General features: G+C 42.7%; 1 protein-coding gene across 4 annotated transcripts; it reads left to right on the top strand.

Annotated features, from left to right (window-relative positions):
• The first annotated feature begins 1,658 nt into the window (after positions 1-1,658).
• On the top strand, positions 1,659-23,750 carry esrp2 (epithelial splicing regulatory protein 2). Of its 4 annotated transcripts, none has more exons than XM_086187646.1 (16): positions 1,659-1,822; positions 1,988-2,140; positions 2,613-2,741; positions 8,650-8,763; positions 9,243-9,357; positions 9,531-9,626; positions 10,589-10,643; positions 11,456-11,566; positions 12,865-12,997; positions 13,663-13,705; positions 14,855-15,156; positions 15,620-15,847; positions 16,484-16,682; positions 18,408-18,606; positions 18,694-18,886; positions 22,409-23,749. In XM_086187646.1, exons 2-16 carry the CDS (start codon positions 2,009-2,011, stop codon positions 22,568-22,570), a joined length of 2,211 nt encoding a protein of 736 aa, XP_086043772.1. In that variant the 5' UTR covers positions 1,659-1,822; positions 1,988-2,008; the 3' UTR covers positions 22,571-23,749. The 4 variants fall into 4 exon arrangements, with proteins under 4 accessions (XP_086043772.1, XP_086043787.1, XP_086043780.1 ...); XM_086187661.1 differs by lacking the exon at positions 1,659-1,822 and adding an exon at positions 19,898-19,998 and having other exon boundaries at positions 1,831-2,140; positions 22,409-22,550; XM_086187654.1 differs by lacking the exon at positions 1,659-1,822 and having other exon boundaries at positions 1,831-2,140; positions 11,459-11,566; positions 22,409-23,750.
• The last annotated feature ends 230 nt before the right edge of the window (positions 23,751-23,980 follow it).

Here is a 23,980-nt window from a genome sequence, read left to right as displayed (position 1 = left end):
CCCAAACTTCTTGGGCTGGTTCATCAAAGAGGAGACACTAAGATTTACCCTTAAGAATGGAGGGTTTAAATGAGTGAAAGGAGGTGAAGACAGCAGTGCACTCACTGTTGCCCATAGCAAAAAGAGATGGGAGTGTCAGGAGCAACAAAATATGGCATTCTGGGAACCAGACCAGGCGAGTGAAAATTCCACCCAGCCAGTGAGAACCTGCAAAGTTTTAATGAAAACTCTAAATTGCAAATTATTACTCCTCATTTGAATTGTATTAGCAACATAAGCATTTACGGAGTAACTCTGCTTCGGGCCACTGTTTTGCAGTGCAAGAGGCAGTACAGCAGTGGAGATTAAAGTAAAAATATGTTCATAAACATGCTGATTCACTGCATCTCAGTTGTTTGTCTACAAATGTTTTCATCTTTATTCCCTTCCTCCTGCTATTTCCTTCCTCTAACTTTTACCCGAATCTGCCACAACATGAGCAAAACAGTAGAAACGTTGCCAAGTAGAAGAAGTCCAAGTAAAATCATCTATAGGGAACTCCCGTGATTATTGAAAATGTACAAATTCAAACATTTGGTGACTTTTAGCCTCTCAAAGTGTGAGAGTACAAGATTTGAACCTGTGTTATATCGCAGCCTTTGAGAGGCTTGCTTCTGCCTCTTTCTGTCAATAGCAAGCTAGTGCCAGCACAAACTATTGTGTGATCAGTAAATTTAATGCAAAATATTATTTTAATCAGGTTCATAATGGAAAAACGTTGTTACAAACTCACACGTATTTGTTAATGGATCTGTAATGCGTTCTGGCACTCTGTAGCAGTCTGTTATTGTCTAGGCATATATAGGACTACCATGACCAACATAGGATTGTGAAACTGTTGCATGTGAAGTATTAGGAGCTGCCGTTTCAGCACAAAAATCTGTATTTGTCTCAAATGATGATGCCTCATCAAAAATAAACACATGTATTGTCATCAAAAACTGTACAAAAACTAGTAAAATCCTTAATACATTGGCAACCGCATTCCCTCCATTAAAATTTCAAGAATACATGGAATTTTAGTATTTTTCATGTCGTATTTAACTGATTTTATCTTCTCGCTGTTTGTGACCTGCAGGGATCAGACTCTCACATTATACATGCCGAGGACCAGGATCCAAATGATGTGATGTCCCCAACCTCACTTGTAGCCCCTTCTCTTCATCAGATTTTGTGTTTGCACACAGAATATTTACACCTTTCATCAGTGAATAAAAACACAGTGTTCCATCCTCTGTTTTTGTACGCCCTTCTACATAGAGAAACTCCTAACCTAGACATGAAAATACACCCTTCAGAAGATCATTTCACCTTGTTTTTTTTTATTTTTCGGAAGATAATGCATCCTGTCACATTTATGGAACACAATACAAGTTTTAAAACCAAGTATCTAGAGATTTCTCGAGTCTGCACGGTTTGTTTCAGATGCAGTCACTCAGCTGTGCTCTCTTTTGTACAAAACATTCTGGTCTATTTCGTGGAGCCAATGCGGTGGTTTTACCAGCCTTCTTCTTGAGTCAGCAGCTCCGACCAATTAGTTTACAGCACACACACCAGAGTCCCGCCCTCACCTTTGCAAACCAGCCAATAGGAGACGCCTGTGGGACTCCGCTCGTGGAAGGGCCGTGCCACACAGGTAACTCAGGAAAAAAAAAATAGAAGAGGAGGAAAAAAAAATTCCAGGGCTTGATATGGAGTTCGTGTGAAAGAAACACGGATTTCCACCCTTCTTTACCAGTTAAACCAGTATCTCTGGATAGAACACACTCAAGTACTGCAACAGGTAGAGTCTCTGACCGCAAACTCTTCCGTGGGTCCTCTGAACATAATCTCCCCTCTTCTCTCTCTCCGTTTACCTCAATTCCAGACCTTTTGTTCGCTCCTCTTATCACTTGGAAAAAGGTGAACCCTCGTGTTGTTTTTATTTTAATCTTTGCTTTAATTGTAGTTTTTACCCTTGTGGTCCCTGATGGCTTCGCACAGTGATACTCTGGTGGTGTTCTTTGGGGCAACAGCTGGTGCAAATGGGGGTAAACTGGGTTCGGATGAGAGGGAAATAATTCTCTTGGTGTGGCAAATTGTGGATCTACATGAGAAAAAGGTATGGACCTCTGTGACTCGTTCGTTGTACGGTTTCTTGTGTACCTTTTTGTTTTTGTGGCACAGTTTACCTGTTAGTGGAGGAGTATGTTTGACATTTAAATCAACACGGTGTGTGCTCTCGGCTCGAGCCTGCTTATCCCCAGGCTAACGCTAGCTAACGCAGCAGCGACTCTGCCTTCACTTTTTTTTTTTTTTTTTTTTTTTAAAACAGGTGTACGACCTGAATAAATAAATAAACGTTACAAGCAGGTGGGGAAAGGGATTTACACCCTAATGGAGAAAACACACCTTTTGGTTTGGCATGTCAAAACAACACCTTTATTGACAATTCCGTGCTTTGCAACGACATTGTCAATTGTTTAAGTAGTTCATTTCCTTTATGTCGGGGGCTGTAGCCTGTTTTACTTAATTACCATTAATTAGCGTCTAACGCGGTATTCTGCGCCATGAAATGCTAAATCCCCTTTCAGGTTGGCAAGATTAACAGATGTCTTGTCAAGCCGGACTCTCTGGAGCTGACAGACGAGAGTAAAGAGGAGACGGGGCTGACATTGGAGGACCTGGTCAAGGCTGAGCCCCTGGACAAGGCGCTGCAACAGGTGATTCTCACAGGCCATTTAATAATCAGTCACCATGGTAACTCCATTTCACTCCTCACTGTGGTGTATTTAACCAGCAAAAGGCCTAACAAAAAAAAAAAAAGTCACACCAAGTTAATAAAACAATTCACTTAATTGTTGCAGCTAACAGTCAGACGAAATGGAGAGAACTTTTTATTTTCTACTTCTACTGAGCAAGATGTGACATGAAGAGCTTCTGTATAAAGTTAAGCCGAGGTGTCAAATTTCCCCAATGACCTTTTTTGAAAAATGTCCCTCCTCCACCTGGCTGAGTTATGTGATTTAGGTTCAGTCCTGACAGTTAAACTGTTCTGACAGTCAGGAGCCATGGGTAGAGCCTGGGGTGTCTGCAGATAAGGACTGTGTCAGGTCTAGTCTTGTCTTGGCTTGATGCATGCTGCAGACATCTGGAGGGCGGGATGTTTACCTGGGGCTGCACCTCTATTTTAGGCTGGAGGACAGAAAGTGGGTGGAGTAATTCACATCTTGGGCTTCTTTATGACCCCAGATGCAAATTTTTGCTCTTGTTCCTCCTTGTTGGTAGGTGTGTTTTTGACAAAAGTGCTTATGTTGCCAAACATGTTTTTCAACTACTCTCGCAGCTAATCTGGTGTGTTTGTTTGCAGTGGGTGCACCTTTCCCACCCTGTTTCGTAGTTTAAAACCTCTCATTATCATGCTGGACCAGTGTATCAGGGTAGATATTAGTGCTGCGTGGGCCTGAATGCCATGTAGTCACGGGAGAGTGGCCTTGAGTTTGGGTCTTAATTCCTTCTCCATGTTCATATTTGTGAGTACAAAGAACAAGACAGTCAAGGTTTCATGGGAGTTGAGCTTCAATTCTGAAGTCACAGCTGACACAAACAGGCCTGATTAAGACTTCAGCTGCACCGTAGTTTAGTTTGTGTGCTGAACCTTCAAATATTAACCCAAGCAATCAGTTTGTTCCTCCAATCCTTTGTCTCACCCGTTACTTTCCTACTATTTCTCCTTTCGCACTCCAGTTGTATCCTTGTTGATAAGAGGGGAGGAAAAAAATGTATTTTTTTTGCACATTTTGCTCACTGTTTTGTATTTTTTTAATAAAAAAAAAAACACGAGGTGGGCATTCCAATGTATCCAGTGAAAGAGGGAACCAAGTAGCTCCGTCTTGTTGGTGGGCTAGTTATATGACCCCCCCCCCCCCCCCCCAGAGGTGTTAAGCCAATTTTGATGCTAATTTATGAAGCAAGAGAAGAGTGAAGAGATGGATGCTTTTGTGATGATAAACACATTGGTTGAGTCTTGAAATATCAACATTTCACGTGAATAAACAATGTGTAATGATGACGACTGTACAACTTGTGAGTGCTTGAGTGTTTGCGTTGGATGACTGGGGCTGTGACACTTATCACAGGTGTGTGCGTGTGTGTGTGTGTGTGTGTGTGTGTGTCACACCTGCAGTGCAGTGTGGTTCCTGGTAGTGGGCTGGTGCTAGTTTAGCTGTTGTCAGGCTGTTTGCCTGGGAAATTGACAGCATGTTACAGCATGTGTTGAGTTGCTTGGGATGTGAGGATTCACACACCTTGTTGCTGCTGTTGTGAATTGAACACTTAAAAAAAAAAAGAGAGGCACAAAATGCTTAATGAAAGCAGGTGAAGTTGATCACTTGTTTCTTGCAATATGACCTTTACACCAAGTTTTATTAAAAACTGTCTGTTTGTAGAAATCCGAATAGACAGACCTGCTAGTGATCAAATTTGTGGAGATAATTATAGCAAGTGAGGTATGAATTGCTCAACAGAGTTAAAAGTTAGGTATAAAGCATCAATAAAATGTTTTAAAGATGTATATATGTCATATAGCTAGCCCTCCTGGGGTCTGTGTCAGACGGCAAGTTCAACATGCTCAGGACATCTTTTTGTGGGCTGGCTTGACAAAACCTAATAACTGCATTCCTGCATAAAGAGTGTTCTGATGATGGTAATCAACTTGTTTAGTCACCTTAGGTTCTCCAGATCTACAACTTGTAGAACATGTGCAAATTAATGGGGCGGTGTTGGTTGGCACGAGATGACCAGTTGCGCACATGGAGATCTACTTCAGTAAAAAAGATGAACCAAAATTCTCAACTAATAGATATCATTCTGAATAAAGTAACACAGTTGTTCACAAGGCCTGGAAGGAAAACCAGTGAAGCAAATTTCAGTGTGTGTGTGTGTGTGTGTGTCTACATATGTATGATTATCAATATCATTGCACATCATCATTCATTCATATCATTCAGGCAAAATACATCTGACTACATCATCAGCTGTGCACTCCATCAATTGAATGGATTGTTTCGTTGTATTCTAAAGGTGGGTAAATTAATGGGATTGTCATTCGTTCAACTGCGACCCTGGGAAACGCTTCACCTTTCAACAAGTGGAAAAATTGAATACAAAAACAAGGTTGGAGCCAGTCAATGCAGTACATTATCTTTCAAATCTGACAAGCTCAACAAAGACAGTAGTACTTGTACCCACTGCATGCGTATTAAAGTTCATATGTTTTGAGATTTCCTAATATGGTGAGTCACATCGGACAGGTGACTGATGCAATAAGGATTTTAGGGCCACGCCACGACTTACAGATGTCACTCAAAACTCATCAAAGCCAACCATGTGATGAATGAATAATTGCAGCTCATCATCAAGGTATGCTAGTCTCCGCTGGGTGTGCCCAAATGTACATGCCTGAATGGTACATAATTGTTGTCAAGGAGTTACATTTACCCATCAGGCTTTGCTGTCAAGCCTCTCTCACTGTGACCATATTTGATTTTTGCACATAAGCGTCATTTTTGCTTATTTCAACTTCAAGCAGATATTGATCTTACTTCTTTTTCAAAGCAAAGACGGCTTTTAGTGGTCTTTCCTGTGGTAAGTCTTGTGCTATCCACACAATGGTTATGTTAAAACCATTTTCTCTACTGAATTCAATATTTTCATGGTCCTTTTTTTCTAATCCCAGTTTACAGCTCACATGTCGGTCATCTCTTTACAGTTAAAACTAGATTTGTCATTTATTTACGAGAGATTTTGTTTCTTTGGCAAACAAGCCGCGGTTATTTCATTCAATTTATTAATCCATGTCCATGTTCCCCTCCTGTACATAAGTCATGGAACATCCGTTTCCGTATCACTAAATGTGCTGCGGTGGCAGTGTGTTTGTCTGTAGGTTTCTTTAACAGTACAGGACTAGCCTGACACTCCCTGCTGGTCTTATCAGAGTCTGTTTCAGCCACCACCACCCTACCTCACCTCTGCATACAAACAGTCCTGCTTCACTGGAGAGCAAACTCTGATAGGACCATGTTCAAAGGCCACTTCCTCCCACTCATCTGTAGAAATGCCTTTCAGACTCTAGACCTGGTTTTTAAGTGAAAGCTTCATCATTGTACATTTCTGGACATTTTTTGTCTTCTTGAGGCTGTTCTTTTCTTTACCAATCTGCTGTCAGGTCAAGATTTGTCTCCTGTTTGCTGTTCAGTTATGTTCAGCTGTTCTTTTCTCCACGGAAGAGAAAGTAAAATGCTGTGTGCTTGACGACAGTCACCTGTCAGCGTTAGCAGTTGGGCGAGGTCGGGCTGCTGGACAGCTATGAGGACTTTCTTTTGTTCTGTTGCTGTTCACAGCTGAAATGCTGCAGTCTCCATCCATAAGCAGATCTTTTGCAGCATTTGCTGATACCATTCTTCACGTTGCCCTGTGGCTTCAGTACCCTCATGCTGCAAAGGACATTTTGCCTTCATAATTAAAGGAGCTCAGACAGTTGTTTCCTCTGAATGAGTCTGACAAGTGTTTTTTCTGGCTGCATGACAGAAAGCAAGTCAGACAAGTCTTCCTCTCATTACATTTATACTGTAGTTCCGGTGTTTTTTTTGTTTTTGTCTTTCATGGTAGATATCTATTGATAAACTCTTTTGATTTGAGTTTTATATCAAATGTGTATTTCTGCATCGAATGCAAGTGTCTCTCTTGCTAAGTGTAAAGCAAGTCGGGGTGTGGTGATTTATTTCGATGCTGCTGTTTTCTGGGCACCACAGAACTACAACAACAACATCTTTGCACGTCATTGTCAGTGGCTTGAGAACTACTGCTTTTGTCACATGACCTTTACAACATTTAGAGGTTAAGATGAATGGGACTAAAATTCAAAACATGATGTTGACCAGGAGTGTCATACGATGTTTCATAGGTCTGTAGGTACTGGGGGACCTGCTTGGTAAACACACAGGCTTTTTTGAGAGGTCGGAAAAACAATTCTCTTGTGTTCCTGTGCAAACACCTAGAAATCAACTTAATGTTACCTCCAGAAGCAGCTGGATGGAGTTGCCTAATAGCCCTGCATTTCTGACTCTTAAGGAACTTGTCTCAGCATGCACCACTAATACTCTCTCACTGTCTGATTATATGTCATATATCGCCAGTGGCCATGTAGTCTCTGGGTTTTTTTGGTGGTCTCAAATGCAGATGGTCCAATTCTGCTGTCATGTATCTTGACCTTTAGGATTCAGGGGAAAATTAAGTTGTCTTAAAGGGAGTCTCATTTCAACACTGAGCAGTGAGTAAATACAGCAGTCTAAAGGACTGAAATGAAAATGTCACCTGCTTTATAGCATTTCAAAAGCCCTGAGCCATGCAGTGTGAGATCTTTATTAGAGAATAAACTAAAACATGTACAAGTACTCCTTAACTCTCCACAGCATGTTGCAGCTTCTTGAATCTCCCTATCAATAGTTGACCTCAGCGATCCTCAACCAAACCTGGCTCTTTCCCCGTAAGAAATATCAGCGGTGACAAGTGTCTCAAGGCCTTGTAGAGAATGGCAGAGAACCAAAGTAAATGTAGTTTATTTGGTAAGTTGTACTATTTGTGTAGTTGCATGCGGTTTGGTGGATCCAACTGGTGCAGTGGACTTGATTGGCTTGTTAAAATGATTTTTACAGTACATTAAGTCTGCAACAATATGTTTAAAACACGGCTGTTTTTTGTTTTTTTTGTTTAATGTAAACCATCCCAAATACAAAGAAACACTGGTGACACATTTTTACCTCTCAAAAGGAGGTGATGTGATCACGGGTGTGTATTTGTTTTCCAGCCAAAAATCTCCAATGATTTTTATAAAATCCGGTGAAAAGATCAGGTGATTAACTTTTGTAGTTTATGTGGTTTAGATGCTGGCTCCTGAACCCTGTTCTGACATAGCTATTGGCAGGATTTTTCTCCTTGGTGAAGGTAAATGCTCTATGACTGTGTTCTACTTTATGTAAATAAGTGCTGCCAATAGCAGGTTGACACAACACACAGGGCAGGGCTCATTTTATGTGGTTATTGATAAAACACAATAAATGCTGGTACTTAGGTTTGGTTGTTGCACCCATCACTTTTTGTGTTATATAAACAGGCAGGTTGGACTAGTATTTGTTGTTTTCCCCTCTTGTCTGATGGTAAGTGTTGGCGTTCCTAACTCATGGTGTGCTCATTCCTCTTCTTTTGTGTGCTCCCTCGCAGGGTAGGCAAACACTAAAACCTGTTAAACAAGCCATCTCACTGATGAGAAACACACACACACTGTCAGACATCAAACACAACTCCACCTTCGCTTGTCTGCCCTTCCATTTTTATGTCGTCCGTGTAATTCTCACTTTTCAAGTCATTGCTGGTGTTCGCACAAGATATTTGACCGGTGTGCAGTTATGTTACAAATCGAACAGGAGTGGGGTCGCCTTACATAAATCACCCTATTAAATATGTTCAGATTTGATATTGATGGTCTGTTTCCTGTAAATTCTCAGAATTTGGGATAAAATCCATGTTTATTTTCCAGTCCTTTCTCTCCCTTTTTTTTTTTTTTTAATGCAGTTCCAACAATCCGTGACATCAGAAGTCAAGTGCCTCGGCCGGAGCTCTTACACACTTTGTGTCAACAGTCCTCTTGTTATTCGACAGGCCCTCCACCCCGAAGCCTCCAAAAAGGTAAAGTTATCTCTCTACTCTTTTTCCATTCAGCAGATACACAGTATGTCCTTAATGTATGTTCAAAGTTAAAAGATATTTCATTCCTTCACAGCACACTTCTTTTATAGGTTATTTTCAACTCCTACGAAACATCTTTGATCATAAAATTGGTTTCATATTTGTCTTAATATATTTCACAAAAATTCGAAATGAGAATGATTTTGCTCAACTGAATCCTCACCATCTGTCTTGAGTGATTGAGTTAAAATCACGCTTTATAGGAAAGTTTTTTTTTCTCCACTCAATCCAGTCTAATCAGGATCTGTACTGAATGCATAAATATTATATATATTCATATCTTCCTGGTAGTTCAAACCAATTTGGATGTATTAAGCTTTCATGTCTGTGTACGTTATTTTCATCTATTTTGATGCTAGCACCCTGGTGTGGTACTGCAACTCTAAAAGCTTTGTTTTTTTTTGTCTGTTACTTTCTAGAATCTTGTCCTTCCTGAATGTTTCTTTTCGTTCCTGGACGTGAGAAAGGAGTTTCACAAATGCTGCCCCTGCGCCGGCCCTGTGGAGAAGCTCCTGCTCTCCTCCATGCTGGAACGTATCCTTTGCTAGCCTCTACACGTTTTGGCCAAAAGGAATTGCTACATATTCATACTGATGACTTTGGAATTCACTTCTTATCCAAAAATGTTTGGAACTAAAAGCGTTAGAACATCAAGTTGTGAAAAGACAAACTAGCAAACTAGCAAGGATCTTTAACTCAGCATGCAGATGTTGGTCTTCCTGCTGTGTCAGAGCAGTTGATGGGGGTGAAGGAGGTGAGGAGCATGGTGCAGCTCATACTCCGCATCCTGGCTGAGCCATACAGTAAGTAACCACCTCCTAAATTTACTAGATCAGAGTTTTTCAAAGTCTGAAGTGAGTGGCCTCCCCTCAGACAAGGCTTGGAGTGAGAAACCCCCCGTACCCCTCTTTTTTGGACGCCAGTATTGGATGATTATTATGTTATATAATCAACAGTCAACTGTTTTGTCAAGCTTCTTAATATGTCTGTTTGACGTTACGTCAGTATAAACTAAATACTTGATAACGGTCTATCCTGAATTGGTAGTGAGTTTCAGACTCAAGGAAGAAAAAAGAAAAAACAGTTTCTTAACAGTTTGAACCAATTCACACATACTTTGGCTGTTTGATTTACTTTGATAACTAATATTCTTGGGGGCTGGCATGGTGGCTGTCTTGCAACCGAAGGGTCGCAGGTGGACTAATATCTTTCCCCTCTATTCATTTAGCCCCACGTGGGAAGAAAACTAGACAATGTTTTTGAGCTTGTAGGGCACCATCAGTTACTGACCTGCATTTACAAGGGCAGCATAAACAAATATGATCAAAGAAGTGACATACAGTCTTATTAAGTACTTCTTTGTGTGTTCACCTACTTAAACAACCAGATTGTTTGGGTTTATTTCATCAGCACTGCAGTTGTGTCCCACAACCTGCTTGTCCTGTTTCTATGGTATTTTAAAACTCTTTTTATCTTTGGTATGCTTTTCCCTGTAAGCAGCTCTCGAAAACGGGGTTGAAAGCAGTAAAAACTCTTCCTGACATCAGACTTTTTTTTTTTTTCTACAGTTTGATAAAATAACTTGACAGGATGTTACAGTGCTAATAAATCATTATCTGATATTTTCAAATGTCACTGTGTCCATCCCCTCTGGCTTAATGCCCATTAAGAACATCCAAGTATGTCTTCTCCACTTGACAAGGTGAACAGCTTCACTACTGAACACAGAGTTCAACATTTTTACTTTTTTTTTTTTTTTTTGTAGATCACAATTTCTCCTGTTTCGAAACGGTGAAGTACAAGTTTGACTCTGGAACCTGGTATGTATGAACTTTGTGTGTGTTCCTGCCACACCTGTTTGCCAGTAACCTTGTTTAAAGACTGACTACCGCCCTTCATGTCCATATCTCAGACCTTGGGCCCTTAGTTTTGACGACCGCAGCCTCAAATGTGTTATTAAAGCAGTCCAGCTTTACCATCAAGTGCTCACCTGCCTATTAAGCAACAGAACACCAAATCCGACAGTCCTCCGTCAGCCAGAAGCCCACGTCCTTGATAACCTTCTGAAATTTAATCGTACCACAGTGTTGCCTCCTGCAATCAACCCTCTGTGAATAACTCAGTCAGATTTAACAAGTAGGAATAAAGTTATACATAATGTTTATCCAAGGCTGTGTGTGGAAATGCTTAAAATAATATGTCCTCGTAGGTGTTACCACCCCAAATAAATGTAACTGAAATTCTCAACTTGATTGGAGGAAGGGACATGGCCACTAGTTTTTGGAGCTTATCTGATCGAATCCAGGAGTTATATTTATTTTTTTGATTAGATAGTAACACATGCTGGCATTTGCAATTTGGTGCTGAATTTGATAAAATTGCAAGATTTTGTTTGTTTGTTAACTGGATTTTGCAAAAACCAAAGGATTTTTTGTTAAATTCGGTAGAGCGACAGGCAGTATGACTAGAAGCACTTGGTGGTGATCTGGATCGAACTGTAGTTCCTGAAGACTGGCTGGATAAAGCCATTTGTGATATTTCTCTCTTTAGTGGATGTGATCTCTTGCGTGTTTTCTGGTTACAGTGAGAATAGCACCAATGTTTTCTTCCTTCACTTATGTATTTTGTGCAGCAGTAAGACTGAGCCAGTGGACAGTGAGACGGTCATCAGAGCTCGGGGGCTTCCATGGCAGTCCTCAGACCAAGACATTGCTCGCTTCTTTAAAGGCCTCAATATAGCCAAGTATGTTGGAACTGGACACTGTAACTTGACCAAACAACAACTACAAACACCTCGCACATGTCTCAGAGCAGGGTTAATTGTTGGTATCTGAGTATATATATATGCATATACAAAAAATTGTGAGATAACTCAAAATGTTATATATTTTAGATTCTTAAAAATAGCCGTCCTTTGCTTTGGTTACTGCTTTGCTCACTGTTGGCTTTCTCTCGATGTGCTTCATGAGGCCATCACCTGAAATGGTTTTCCACCATCCTGAAGGAGTTCCCAGAGATGCTGAGCACTTGTTGGCCCTTTTGCCTTCACTCTGCAGTTGATCTTCGCCTGTACCTTCAATTTTGAATAAATCTCCAACAGTGTCACCAGCAAAGCAACCCTGCACCATCACACCTCCTCCTCCATGCCTCACAGTGGGAACCATGCATGTAGGGACCATCCGTTCACCTTCCCTGCGATGCACAAAGACATGGCAGGTGGAACCAAAGATTTCAAATATGGACTCATCAGAGTCATCAGACCAAAGCACAGATTTCCACTGGTCTGATGTCCATTCCTTGTTTTTCTTGACCCAAACAAATCTCTTCTGCTTGCTGCTTTTCCTTAGTAGTGGTTTCTTCGCAGCTATTTGACCATAAGGGCCTGATTGGTTACTCTTTACTTAGCGGATTGGTTCTTGCCATAATGTGAATTCTAACAGTTGTCAAACAGAGCTGTCAGCTGTGAACTAACTGGACTTCTGTACAACACAACTGATGGTCCCAACCCCATTAAGAAGACAAGAAATTCCACAAGTGAACCCTGACGAGACAAACCTGAGAAGTAAAAACCATTCAGGTGACAACATCATGAAGCTCCTTGAGAGAAGGCCAAGGGTTGGCAGCGCTGTCAACAAAGCAAAGGGTGGCTACTTTGAGGAATCTAAAATATAAAACATATTTACAGTTATTTAACAGTTTTTTCTTTGCTACATAATTTCATGTATCTTGCTTCATATATTTGATGTCTTCAGTGTGCATCTACAATACAGAAAGTAGTAAAAATAAAGAAAAAACACTGAATGAGAAGGTGTGTCCCAACTTTTGACTGGTAGTGTGAGTGTGTGTGTGTGTGTGTGTGTAAAACGGACACCTTAGTTTGAAGCTTGAAGTTGGAATTTAACTTTTGAGAGATAACTGGCATGAACATCAGAAATCATAACCAATGCTCTCGAGAAACTGTAGATGTAGGCTGTTTGTGGCTCTGTGTCATTGACTCTGGAAGTGAAAAGTGATGTATGTACCTGCGACCCTTTGTTCCAGAGGTGGCGTGGCCCTGTGTCTCAATGCTCAGGGACGGCGGAATGGCGAGGCTTTAGTTCGCTTCATCAACTCAGAACATAGGGATCTGGCGTTAGAGCGCCACAAGCACCACATGGGCAGCCGCTACATCGAGGTCAGTTTCAACAGTTTGTCTCATTCACGCTCAGTTGTGATGCATAGATTTGTGTCGTGTGTCTAGCTTAACAATACTCATGACTTTACTAGAAGACTGACAGGAAAATTTCTCCTGTCAAACAAGTTGATCTGAAACCACCCCAGGGCCAGATTACTGTGACAGGTGACGCTTCAGCAGCATTTCCAATGAGGCATTTAATAGATTCCCTCAGGCTTGATTTTTGAGAAATTATGACCAGGCAAGCTTCCCACCCTGTCCCTCAGAAGCCATGCCATGAAATGCCTTAGTAGTTTCAGAGAACCAGGGGAGATTTTTTTGTCATGGAGGAAAATTCAGGTTCCTATTTTTCTTTGCTTTGGGGTCAAAATGGTCGATGGGGACCAACATTACTTGATTTAATTCCAATAGTGAGTGAGGACACTATGGCCCCTGCATTAAGATACATCCTGAAAGGGAAATGAGTGTCAAGTGAGCTCTGGGAGACGATGCAGGTGTCCCTTTTATACTACACCAAAATTAATGTTGAAATAGAACCTCAGTGCTCTTTCTTATCACTGTCCTTTATTTGGCTATTGCAGCAAATATCTAACTTTTGCCATTTTCAGTATGAGTGTTCCGTCTGTGTTGATAAGACTAAATCCAGGTTTCTTTCATCTTCTCAGGTCTACAAGGCCACAGGAGAGGAATTCCTCAAGATTGCTGGAGGTCAGATTTCATGTTTTCTCTCTTCTCACTGTGTGCATGAAGAGTCAAGTAAAAGGCTTTCTGTTGTGTGGCAGCCTTCTATTTCATGACTTTTCTGCATCTTTGAGGAAAAACAAGACCCCTCCACATCTGTAAAAGAGTAGGGATCTCTCGGTTACCAGTGTCCCTGCCTCATTCCAGTGACTCTCCAGCAGCTTATCTTCTCATAAAAGACGCTTTGTGAAATGCAGCCTCCCGCCCCCTTTCTTTCCTTCCTCACCTCTCCATCTCCTGCCAAACCCTCCAGAGGCCTGAGAGAAATTTTAGTCTTGGCTAACAGCACCTCACCTTTTCAGTTCAGTCTCTCGCTCCACTCCCTGAAGGGAGAGAGGCCAATGGCCAGTCAAAGGACCAATTCAATGCTGATACAAAGGGGGTGTGAAGAGACAAAGGAAGGACCAGGGGCCTGTGGACCATTGAGCACGAGGCACCCGTAGCCCAGAACAGAGATAGTTGACAAAAGAAACATTCTGACTGTGGACTTTACTCAGAGTTGAGATCAATACAGATTGACAGCACAAGCTTTACGCAAATAGCGAAGCAGACAAGTCAAACTACATTTATCAAGGGAAAGTAATACACAATAAACTTATCAACAATCTGAATTCTGAGCAATCAGAGGCACATTTTAATTTCATAGTTGGCTGGTTTAAATTGGCCATTCATAGACAATAGAAACCATTCATAGACAATAGAAACCAGACTAGATGCATCATGATTTCATGTATTAGCACATAAACACCACCAAATATAGCCAATGCAATCCTGGAGAACTGGACCACAGGGAACTGAGGCTTTCTTCACTGAGGAAACAACCAGAGGCTTCCATAGTGGGTCCACAGACCATCCATGTGAGACTCTGAGGCCTTATTCAGACTGCCTTCCATATTCACATTAGTTTATAGATCACCCAAAAAGCCAAAAATCCCAGGAAATGGGCAAAATGACAATACTCAAATCTGCTCCAAACTACATTTGGTAGGGGTTTGAAATTTGATTTGAGTAGAATTTCTACAGAGGCATCTCAGGCTGGATGCCCTCAAATAGGATTCCAAAGTGTCTTCAGCTGCTGCCAGCTGCTGTTTTATCATCGCTGTTCTCTGACACCAGGTACATCTAATGAGGTCACCCAGTTCCTGTCCAAAGAGAACCAGGTGATTATCCGTATGCGGGGGTTGCCATTCACTGCCACACCCCAAGAAGTGTTGGACTTCCTGGGTCCAGAGAGCCCAGTCACTGATGGGACAGAGGGCCTGCTGTTTGTCAAGTACCCTGATGGACGGCCCACTGGTGATGCCTTTGTGCTCTTCTCATGTGACGAGTACGCTCAGAATGCCATGAAGAAGCACAGGCAGATCCTCGGGAAGCGGTACATCGAACTGTTTCGCAGCACTGCAGCTGAGGTGCAACAGGTAGGTTCTCCTATATGCGCTGTAAAAAATCCTCTGAGTTTTGGTTTCACTATGTTATGACAAAACCAACTGGACGATGAGCCTCTACATTGGGAGGTAAGTCCAGTCTTTCTGGAAGCTGGCGATGCAGATGATGCTTTACTCCGACTGACCTCAGAGGGAGGCCTTGTCTGTGTAGGACATTGTTGCACATTCCTGCAAGGTTGTATAGCTTCAGCTACGTATGTGTGTACATATACAAAGTGAAGAAATGGGATAAAAATATATCATCAGGAAGTCAGGAACAGTCATGACTTTGATGAATTGAAGGTTGTGATTCTATAACTGATATCTTTCTTATGGTGCTTTTCTCCAAGTTATTATTGCACCCTTCTTGAGTTAACACTATAATGAGACGGACATTTACCAGAAATCTACAGTAGTGTGTTTGATTTAATCAGTGTTTTCCTTTTTTGATTTGTAGGTTTTGAACCGTTACATGTCCACCCCTCTGATCTCCACGCTGCCCCCTTCACCTATCGTCCCAGTCCTGGCCACACCTCCCTTCCTTCCAACAGCCAGCAGCACTCGGGACTGTGTTCGCCTCCGAGGCCTGCCCTATACCGCTGGCATTGAGGATATCCTCGAGTTCATGGGGGAGCACACTGTTGACATCAAACCCCACGGAGTCCACATGGTGCTTAACCAACAGGTCAGAGTGGTGGGCTGAGGCGCAAGTGTGTATTTATGTTAAGTGTCATTCCCAGTTAGTCACTCATTGAGAAGCATTCCTTCATCAGAATTAACTACTGAAGAGTAAATGAGTCAGGAAAAACAGCATTAAAGCAAATCCCCTGCAGGTAGAGTTGCACATCTCAAAAAAACCTCATTGTCCTCAGGCCTAAAATGTATTCAGTTAAATGAGCTAAATATTTTTGATATTATATTATTTAAAACTGATCAGGTTGAATATTGACTTTAGATCAAACGATTTGACTTCTTTTCTTTTTATTTCTTTTTTTAAAAAGAAAAATTCCTACATTGAAGGCTTTTTTTAATGCCCTTAATCCTGAACTAACAGTGTCGGTCAGAGACATTACGTTATCCAAACTAGTCCATTGTCCTCCCAGTAGCTGATGTCTGAGGATCTCCTAGAGGGAATTCACTGAAATAATTCAGCTGGTCAAAGTCTCTGTAAAAACTCCTCTGACTACATTCTTGATTCAATACAATTCAATACATTAATATTGGCCAGACAGATTTAGGTGAAGATATGTCTCCCATCTCTTCTGTGTTAAGAGATGGGAGACCAGCAGAACACCTGAAAACATGAATTTTGTCTGTGCAGGGTCGACCCTCTGGCGATGCCTTCATCCAGATGAAGTCGTCGGACAAGGCGTTCATGGTTGCCCAGAAGTGCCACAAAAAGACAATGAAGGACCGATATGTGGAGGTGTTCCAGTGTTCCACCGAGGAGATGAGCATCGTCCTGATGGGAGGAACTCTGAATCGCAGTGGCCTCTCACCTCCGCCCTGCAAACTGCCCTGTAAGTCAGAACAATAAGATACCAAGATATGGATCCGACCTGTTTTGAAATACGCATCAAACTATTTGATCTTTTTGGATCTTATTTTTGTTTTACAGAAAATATTTGAAATGGTTCTGTCAGTGCACCACATTCTGCTGGAAACGTCTGGCTGTGTACTTTGCTACAGCTCATAGATGTTGTGAATACAAGGTCATGAAAGATCTGGAGAGTTTTTGGAAAAGAACTAAAGCCAGAAAGTTTGTGGGGAAAAAAAGCATGAACATTTGCATCACAATTGACTGTATTTTAAGGTGTATGTGTTTGAGATTGATTGGCAAAATCGATATTATCACAATATGTAGCTATTCATTATTTAATTGATGTTTTAAGAATTGCATGGTCATGTAAATCTAGTGGTAGCTAGAGGGCATACCTCTGCCATCGGCCTCATAGTTTTACATAATCCTGCTAAGTGGAAAATGATCACAATTACCTCCTTGGTGACAGTAAAAAATGCGTATGAACCCTGTATAAATACCAGCTGGGGGATAGGGTGGCTTTTGCGTCTCCACTGGGTACTATAGCTGTGATCGTTGCAGTACACAGTCCGCCTGGAAACCTCTGCAAGGTCGGCAGTGTTGGATGTCACGCTGTTCCCTTGTCGGCACTGAGCGTGACCAGTGTCCCACAGTGTCACGCTGATAGAGGCTGTTTGTATGTAAATACAAGCATTCTGTCGTTTGTCTTTGTTTATATTCTGAGTGGGACACCCCGAAGGACGCAGTAGCTTTAGTAAGTGAATTACGAGGCATCAAAAAGTCCTCTTGTTGTAGTTTCTGCTCGTTCAATGATGGAACCCGTTTTAATGTGATTAAACAGTTAAATGGTGTCACCTAAAGCACGTGTGAAAGTGAATTTGAAGGTGAAGTTGTCACCCACTCAGATTTGTGTGTACGGAATGTCCAGTTTTTTTTGCAGTTTTACTTTTACAACTTAACAGAATGTAGTTTTGCTCTACACAACTTGTGACTTCAGGTCAGTTGTGTGAGTGCTTGTGTTTCTGGTTGATTTGGACTCTGACGCTGAGCCACTGTTGCTTCATGCTGATCAGTCTGCTTTTAGAAAGAGGAGTAGGAATCTGACCCATCCAAGTAGTTTATTGAGATGGGATTATCTAATGCAAGGCTATGGTTATGTTTTGCACCAAATGATTATTAATTTATTGGACCCTCACAGTTGGATCTCTTAAATTGCTTGACTTGCTGGTTAAATCACATAATGGTCATCACTGGAAGCTCCTGGAGACGGACGGTTACGAGCAGCTAAACATCCCTCTTCCAAATCTCGTGTCATCCAGGATGAGCCAAGTGGTTTGCTCAACACTCCACAAACACTTTGATTTGAGCTAAAAGCTACCAACTAGAACATTTGTGGCTCTAGATTCCATACGACTCTGCTGTTATGTGGGTCAAGTGTCATTTGAGTCCTTTGTTTTCTGATAATGCGTCAGACTGTGAGCAGTGTTTGATAAACTGCTTGTGAGAACCCCTCACTGGGACTCATAATCTCTAATGATGTCATTAAGATCTGGATGTAACAGGTGACAGTGATGGTGTGCATCTCTCTCTCTCTCTCTCTCTCTCTCTCTCTCTCTCTCTCTCTCTCTCTCTCTCTCTCTCTCTCTCTCTCTCTCTCTCTCTCTCTCTCTCTCTCTCTCTCTCTCTCTCTTTCTCTCCTTTGCAGGTCTGTCCCCCCCCACAGCCTACGCTGCCTTCCCCACCCCACCTGCCATTCTGCCAGAGGCTGCCCTCTACCAGCCCCCCCTGCTGGCTGCCCCCAGACCACATCAGACCACCACTCACAGCTCCGCTCACACTTTGGCGTACTACCCCCCCCAGCCACACCTCTTCATGAACATGAACTACACTGCCTACTACCCCAGGTTAGCGTATATCATCATCACTTATCATATTTGACTTCTTTTGTTCCCTCACTTTCCTCATTCACCTGCCGCCCTCTCTCCCTCCAGCCCTCCAGTTTCTCCCTCCACAGTTGGCTATTTTGCTCCCCCAGGGGTGGCAGCAGCAGTGGCAGCCCAACCCCACCCTGCTGCAGCTGCCGCCTCCTCAGTGCTACCCCAGCCTGGTGCCCTGGTGCGGATGCAGGGCCTCCCCTTCAACACTGGAGTCAAGGACATCCTCAGCTTTTTCCAGGGATTCCAGGTCAGTAAGATGAGCATGTGACTGGCATGGAACATTCAAAGAGGATTAGACCAACTTTTAGACCCCCCCACCCCCCACCCACCCACCACCACATTTAAGAGAGATTGTGCTCTCCCCCTCTCTCTGTTTGCTGCCAGCCTTAATTAGGTGGAGCCCCCAGCAGCAGGTAGGTGATTGGTGTGGTGAGTTCAGAAAGGAGAGAGGTGGGATCGGAGGTGGAGGGGCACAGAGCTATTACCTATGTTTGGGGCCACTTTGTGTGTGTGTGTGTGTGTGTGTGTGTGTGTGTGTGTGTGTGTGTGTGTGTGTGTGTGTGTGTGTTAGATAAGATTCAAAACATGATGTCAGCCTGTGCAATTATATGAATGTTAAAAAAAACAAACTGAACAGAACTGCACAAATGTTGCAAAAATGGCTTCATTTCTGTCAAGTATTCAATTAGTTTGTGCTCTTTAACTTAGCAATATAACATTGTTCTACTAACAGTGCTGCACAAATGTTCAGTACTTATTGTGAAATCCAACATGTAAACACATGATACCATATGGCAATATTGTGCACCATAACTGCAGTGTGACTTTTTCACCAAACTGTGTGTGTGTGTGTGTGTGTGTGTGTGTGTGTGTGTGTGTGTGTGTGTGTGTGTGTGTGTGTGGGAGCTGGGGTTGCCAGGCTCACATTGGCTCATTGTGTGAGAGTATTTCGGGGGAGTAAAACTGACCCCCCCCCCCCCCCCCCCGACTGTTGGCTGATTAACAGAACCTTTCATGGTTTAGTGTCTTCTAGCTTCTTCAGGGTCTGTCACACTGGCCCTGGGTGAAGGACTGGTTCAGACACCAGCCCAGACACACAGCTCAAATTAAGCTTTTGCTGGGGGTATTTTGTTTGTGTGTGTCCTTTAATTTGTTTTCACCTAAAGCCTAAACCTTTTTGTAAATGTGTGAGTGTAAACCTCTGCTTCTTTTGTGTACTGTCACCCTGACTTTCTCTTCATTATTATGCTGTCTGTAGTACGCCCCTGATGAGTACAGCGGCGTGGTTCAGATGAGCGAACAGGCCAGGAGTCTGATTCAGCCCAAAGAATGGCTCTGTCTTTAGGGACTCACCCCAAGGTAAGAAGAGCCTCTGGACCGGAGAACCAGAGTGGACAGAAACGGCATTTCTGTCACCATCATTAGATCTACATGTTTCCTCTCAATTGCAATGAATTGAAATGAAAATATTTTGATCGTGAAAAGAAATGCCTGATCTGGCCATCGTGGTTCGGAGCTCTTGACCCGGCGTGTCGGCCTGCATGCTTCCCAACGCATCATAACTTCGGTTTCTCCCCGTCCGCCTGTTAGCAGTGCTGATTCTTGACCTGGTGGTCTATTTACAGGTGTATTTCCCTCAGCAGTCCTCCACCTCAGTGGCCATCTGACTCATAAATGTGTCCCTCAGGGTTATCGAGGTGCAGATCAGCTGTGCAACAAGAAGTGGACGTAGCCAACGTGATGTCAGTAACTGGTTTTAGGTTATGAAGCCTCATATTTTACTCTTCAGCTCTCATCCTGTTGATTGTTTAGCAATTGGAGCCTCTATTCCACTCAAAAAAGCTTACCATCCTTTGTCTCTATTTGAAGAACACTTGAAATGAGTGATTGAGACCATTGCCATGTTTTACAAATATTTTCTGAGATAATAAATGCATTATTTTGTACATCTGTGAATGGTGACATCACTCAGCAGCAGGTTGGATGTAATTTTACTGTTTGAATCCAAAGATGAGGAGGAAGCGAACAGTAAATCGTCTCTGGTGATGTGGGCTGGACGTGTGTTCAGACCTCAAACGGTGATGAGGTGGGATCCAAGTGCACCTTTTTGTCGCTGCTAGAATTGATTGTGATGCAAAGGCATCTTGTGCCGTCCCCGTGGTCTCTATGACGGTGATCCGGACTGCAGCTGGTCTTGACTCAGCACTCCTACTCCAGCTCACCTCGGGAGGCTGGCTCCCACTTCTTTGACCATTTCCAGCAGATGACAGCTCTCTCGCTTTCTCTCAGGCTCTGATATTAAATTTTATGACAGTTGAGCTGCTCTTTGCTGCTGTTGTTCCATCCATCCTTCATCCATCTATCCTGTCATCTATTTTCTATACCGCTTATCTGTTGAGGGTTGGGGGGGGGGGGGGGGCTGGAGCCTAGCTGACATCGGGTGGGAGGCCGGGTTCACCCTTGATGGGTCACCAGTCCGTCACAGGGCCATCAGGAGCAGTTAGGGGTTCAGTATCTTGCTCAAGGATACCTCGTCATGGTCACCGGGGGAAGTGAGGATCGAACCAGCGACCCTTGGGTTGCTACACGGCCACTCTACCTCTGAGCCATGCTGGCCCCCTGCTGTTGTTTCATATCTTCTTAATTTTTTCCCGCTTCAGAAATGGTTTGATGCATGGCGATCATGCATGCTTGCTAACAGTGGGTGAAGGTCTGCTCTGGGTTTCAGCTGCTCTGGGAACAGTGTGTTCTCTGCTCTTGCTGTCCTAATGTTCTGCTCAGCTGTTTGCTGGAGTACATTGAACTCATCTTGCTGTGTCCTGCTAATAAGAATCCACTAGATGTCGCTGTGTCTCCATGTTACAGGAGCTAAAAGGAGCTAAAAGGCCTCACCAGATGCAAGCGCTTTATCCGGTGGAGCAATAAGCACCTTTCAAGTGTATTAAACCTCTCAGCAGAGTTAACTTTCCACAACACACCTGTAACAAGGGTACAACAACATGCTCTACCAAACTTTTCATTTGTCTTTGTATGGCAAACTTTGAGAAGCTCAGCTAGTGTCTTTTTAAAATGGACTACTTGATTTTTGCTCTGTATTAATTTGTTGTTACTCCTTATTTATTTCTTCATATGCTCAGATTTCATTCAAGGAGTTTTAAATGCCTCGTAGTTTCCAGCAGAAATAAAGTTGATGGCCAACGATTGTGCCACCACGCAGACGAGCCAATCGAACTCGTCTATTCAGTTTTTCAAATTTGGGTTCATTGTTTCAAACGTCTTCTTGAATTTTATCATTGACATCTGAACTGTTTGGTAGAGACCTTTTAATATTTAACACATTTAATTTAACATTAAAAACAACTGAGTCACTTAAACAACATTGCCATGATTGCCCCCAAGGAAGATAAGAAATTAAAGCAATCTTTCAACCAAAAGTTATTACCCCCCCCACTCACATGGGTTGGTGTATTTTTTTTTTTTCTGCCTCACTTCCTTTCAACTGCTGACTGTGGAATCATCTTCAAGCTAAATCAATTAATTTCACTTTTTGGCTGAAGTAGCACTTTTAAATGGCGGGATAATCCCATGCTCTTTATTGATGACATGAAGGGGTTAATCTTTCCCCTACAAACTGATCCAGTTTGACATGAGCTTTCTCTCTGTGCTGCTCTCCTTGGATGTAGGCTCCCCCTGGTGTTTGCATGGTGCAACTGCAGTTAAATGACCCTCTCTTCACCATCATCCTCCATCTCTCTCTCTGTCCCTGCAGCTCCAGCCTGATGCCATCCTCATCTTGTACAACTTCAGTGGCCAGTGCAGCGGCGAGGCCTTGATCACCTTCCCAAGTGAAGAGATCGCCCAGCAGGCCGTGGCCGAGCGCTCCAACCATCCCTTCTACGGCCAGCAGGTCCACTTGGCCTTCTGTAACTAACAGTCAGTCGTTCATCTCTCTCCTCGTACCAGAGAAGAGCGCTCACTTTCTGACATCCCTGCAACAACGTGTTCCAGAACATTCCAGCCCCAAGTAAAACCACTATTGAACGTGTCCCCCATCACGAGCCGCCCTTATTTGATGACACCCCAGGCCCTGACACTCCTGAGGGGGCCGCTGGAGTTCCATCGCTTCACTGACCAGATCCTCAGGTGCTGCACCTGGAAACAGCCGTCATGTTGACTGTGTGTTATTGCATCTCCTCCTCTTGTACAAGCCGGTTGTGGAGACGAGCCACTGGAGCTTGAGGACCCTGTACAGCCACGTCTGCATGTATATTTATGCTCTCCACTTTTATGTTTCGCTCATGAAACTGTACAGATGTTCATCCTGAAATGCTTGAGGCTGCTTCCACCTTCCAGAGGCGTTGTTCAGCACTTGAACTTTTCTTTATACTCTTGATGTTTCTGTCTCTACATTTTTTTCTCCGGAGTTTATCAACTTTGGTGTTTGCAAACACAGCTGCGTATGTGTGTGTGTACATGCGTGTTTATTGATTTCATGGCCTCCAGCAGCACATCTGTGCCATTTGAAAAAGAGAGAGCCATAAGGACGGACTTGGATTACTGAAACAGCAGAAGGAATTTAAAACTGCGTCTCTCTGCTGTCTCAGATCTGTTTGGAGCTTGACATGCAGAACTATTAGTTAAAACGGTGATGTCACAGACCTGACGAATGTCTTCAAGCACTAGAGATTTTTTTTGCTTTGATCAAGACATTAGAGAACCATAACAGAGAGGCATCATGAATTTAATACATCTTCATTAACCATACTTCCTGAGAAAAATGGTAATTTTGTTATAAAATGTCCAATGATAAAGAGAAAATGTAAACGAACTGAGGCCTTGGTGTTAACTGCTGTCTCTGTCCTTGTTTCCAGACAATGTGTAAAACTCCTGTGATGCCATGCGTCTTAGTTTTTTCAACTTAAATGTGCCTACACTACCCAGAGCGCAACACTGGCCCCAAAATAGCCAGAATAACCCTCTGGTGTCAGAGGAGATATTTTTGTTGCCGGTTTCTGACTTATGGCAGTATGACTTTAGAATTGTGTGTAAGATGGTAATACAATAAAAAGAAATGTTGACAGTGGGCTGGGTTTGTGTTTGCTTTCATTTACACATTTAAAGCTCACAATGGCTGAATAAATGTCACATCCTCCTCCATTTCCTGTTCGCGCTCTTCTGGCAATCATCTAGTGGAGGCACAAATCCCCATAAGTGGTTTCTATGAAGTATAAATTCCTAATACACATCCTAAATATACACATGCCAGAAACTACAAGTGTTGTATCCTAAACACCCTGACGTTCAATTCTGAGGAAGTTTCCACTTGTGGAGCAAAAAGCAA

This window comes from Aulostomus chinensis, chromosome 2, assembly GCF_037954235.1.
Source record: "Aulostomus chinensis isolate RoL2024-O1b breed Wild chromosome 2, RoL_Achi_v1.0, whole genome shotgun sequence".
Lineage (NCBI taxonomy): Eukaryota > Metazoa > Chordata > Actinopteri > Syngnathiformes > Aulostomidae > Aulostomus > Aulostomus chinensis.
This window is presented reverse-complemented; position numbering and strand designations above follow the sequence as displayed.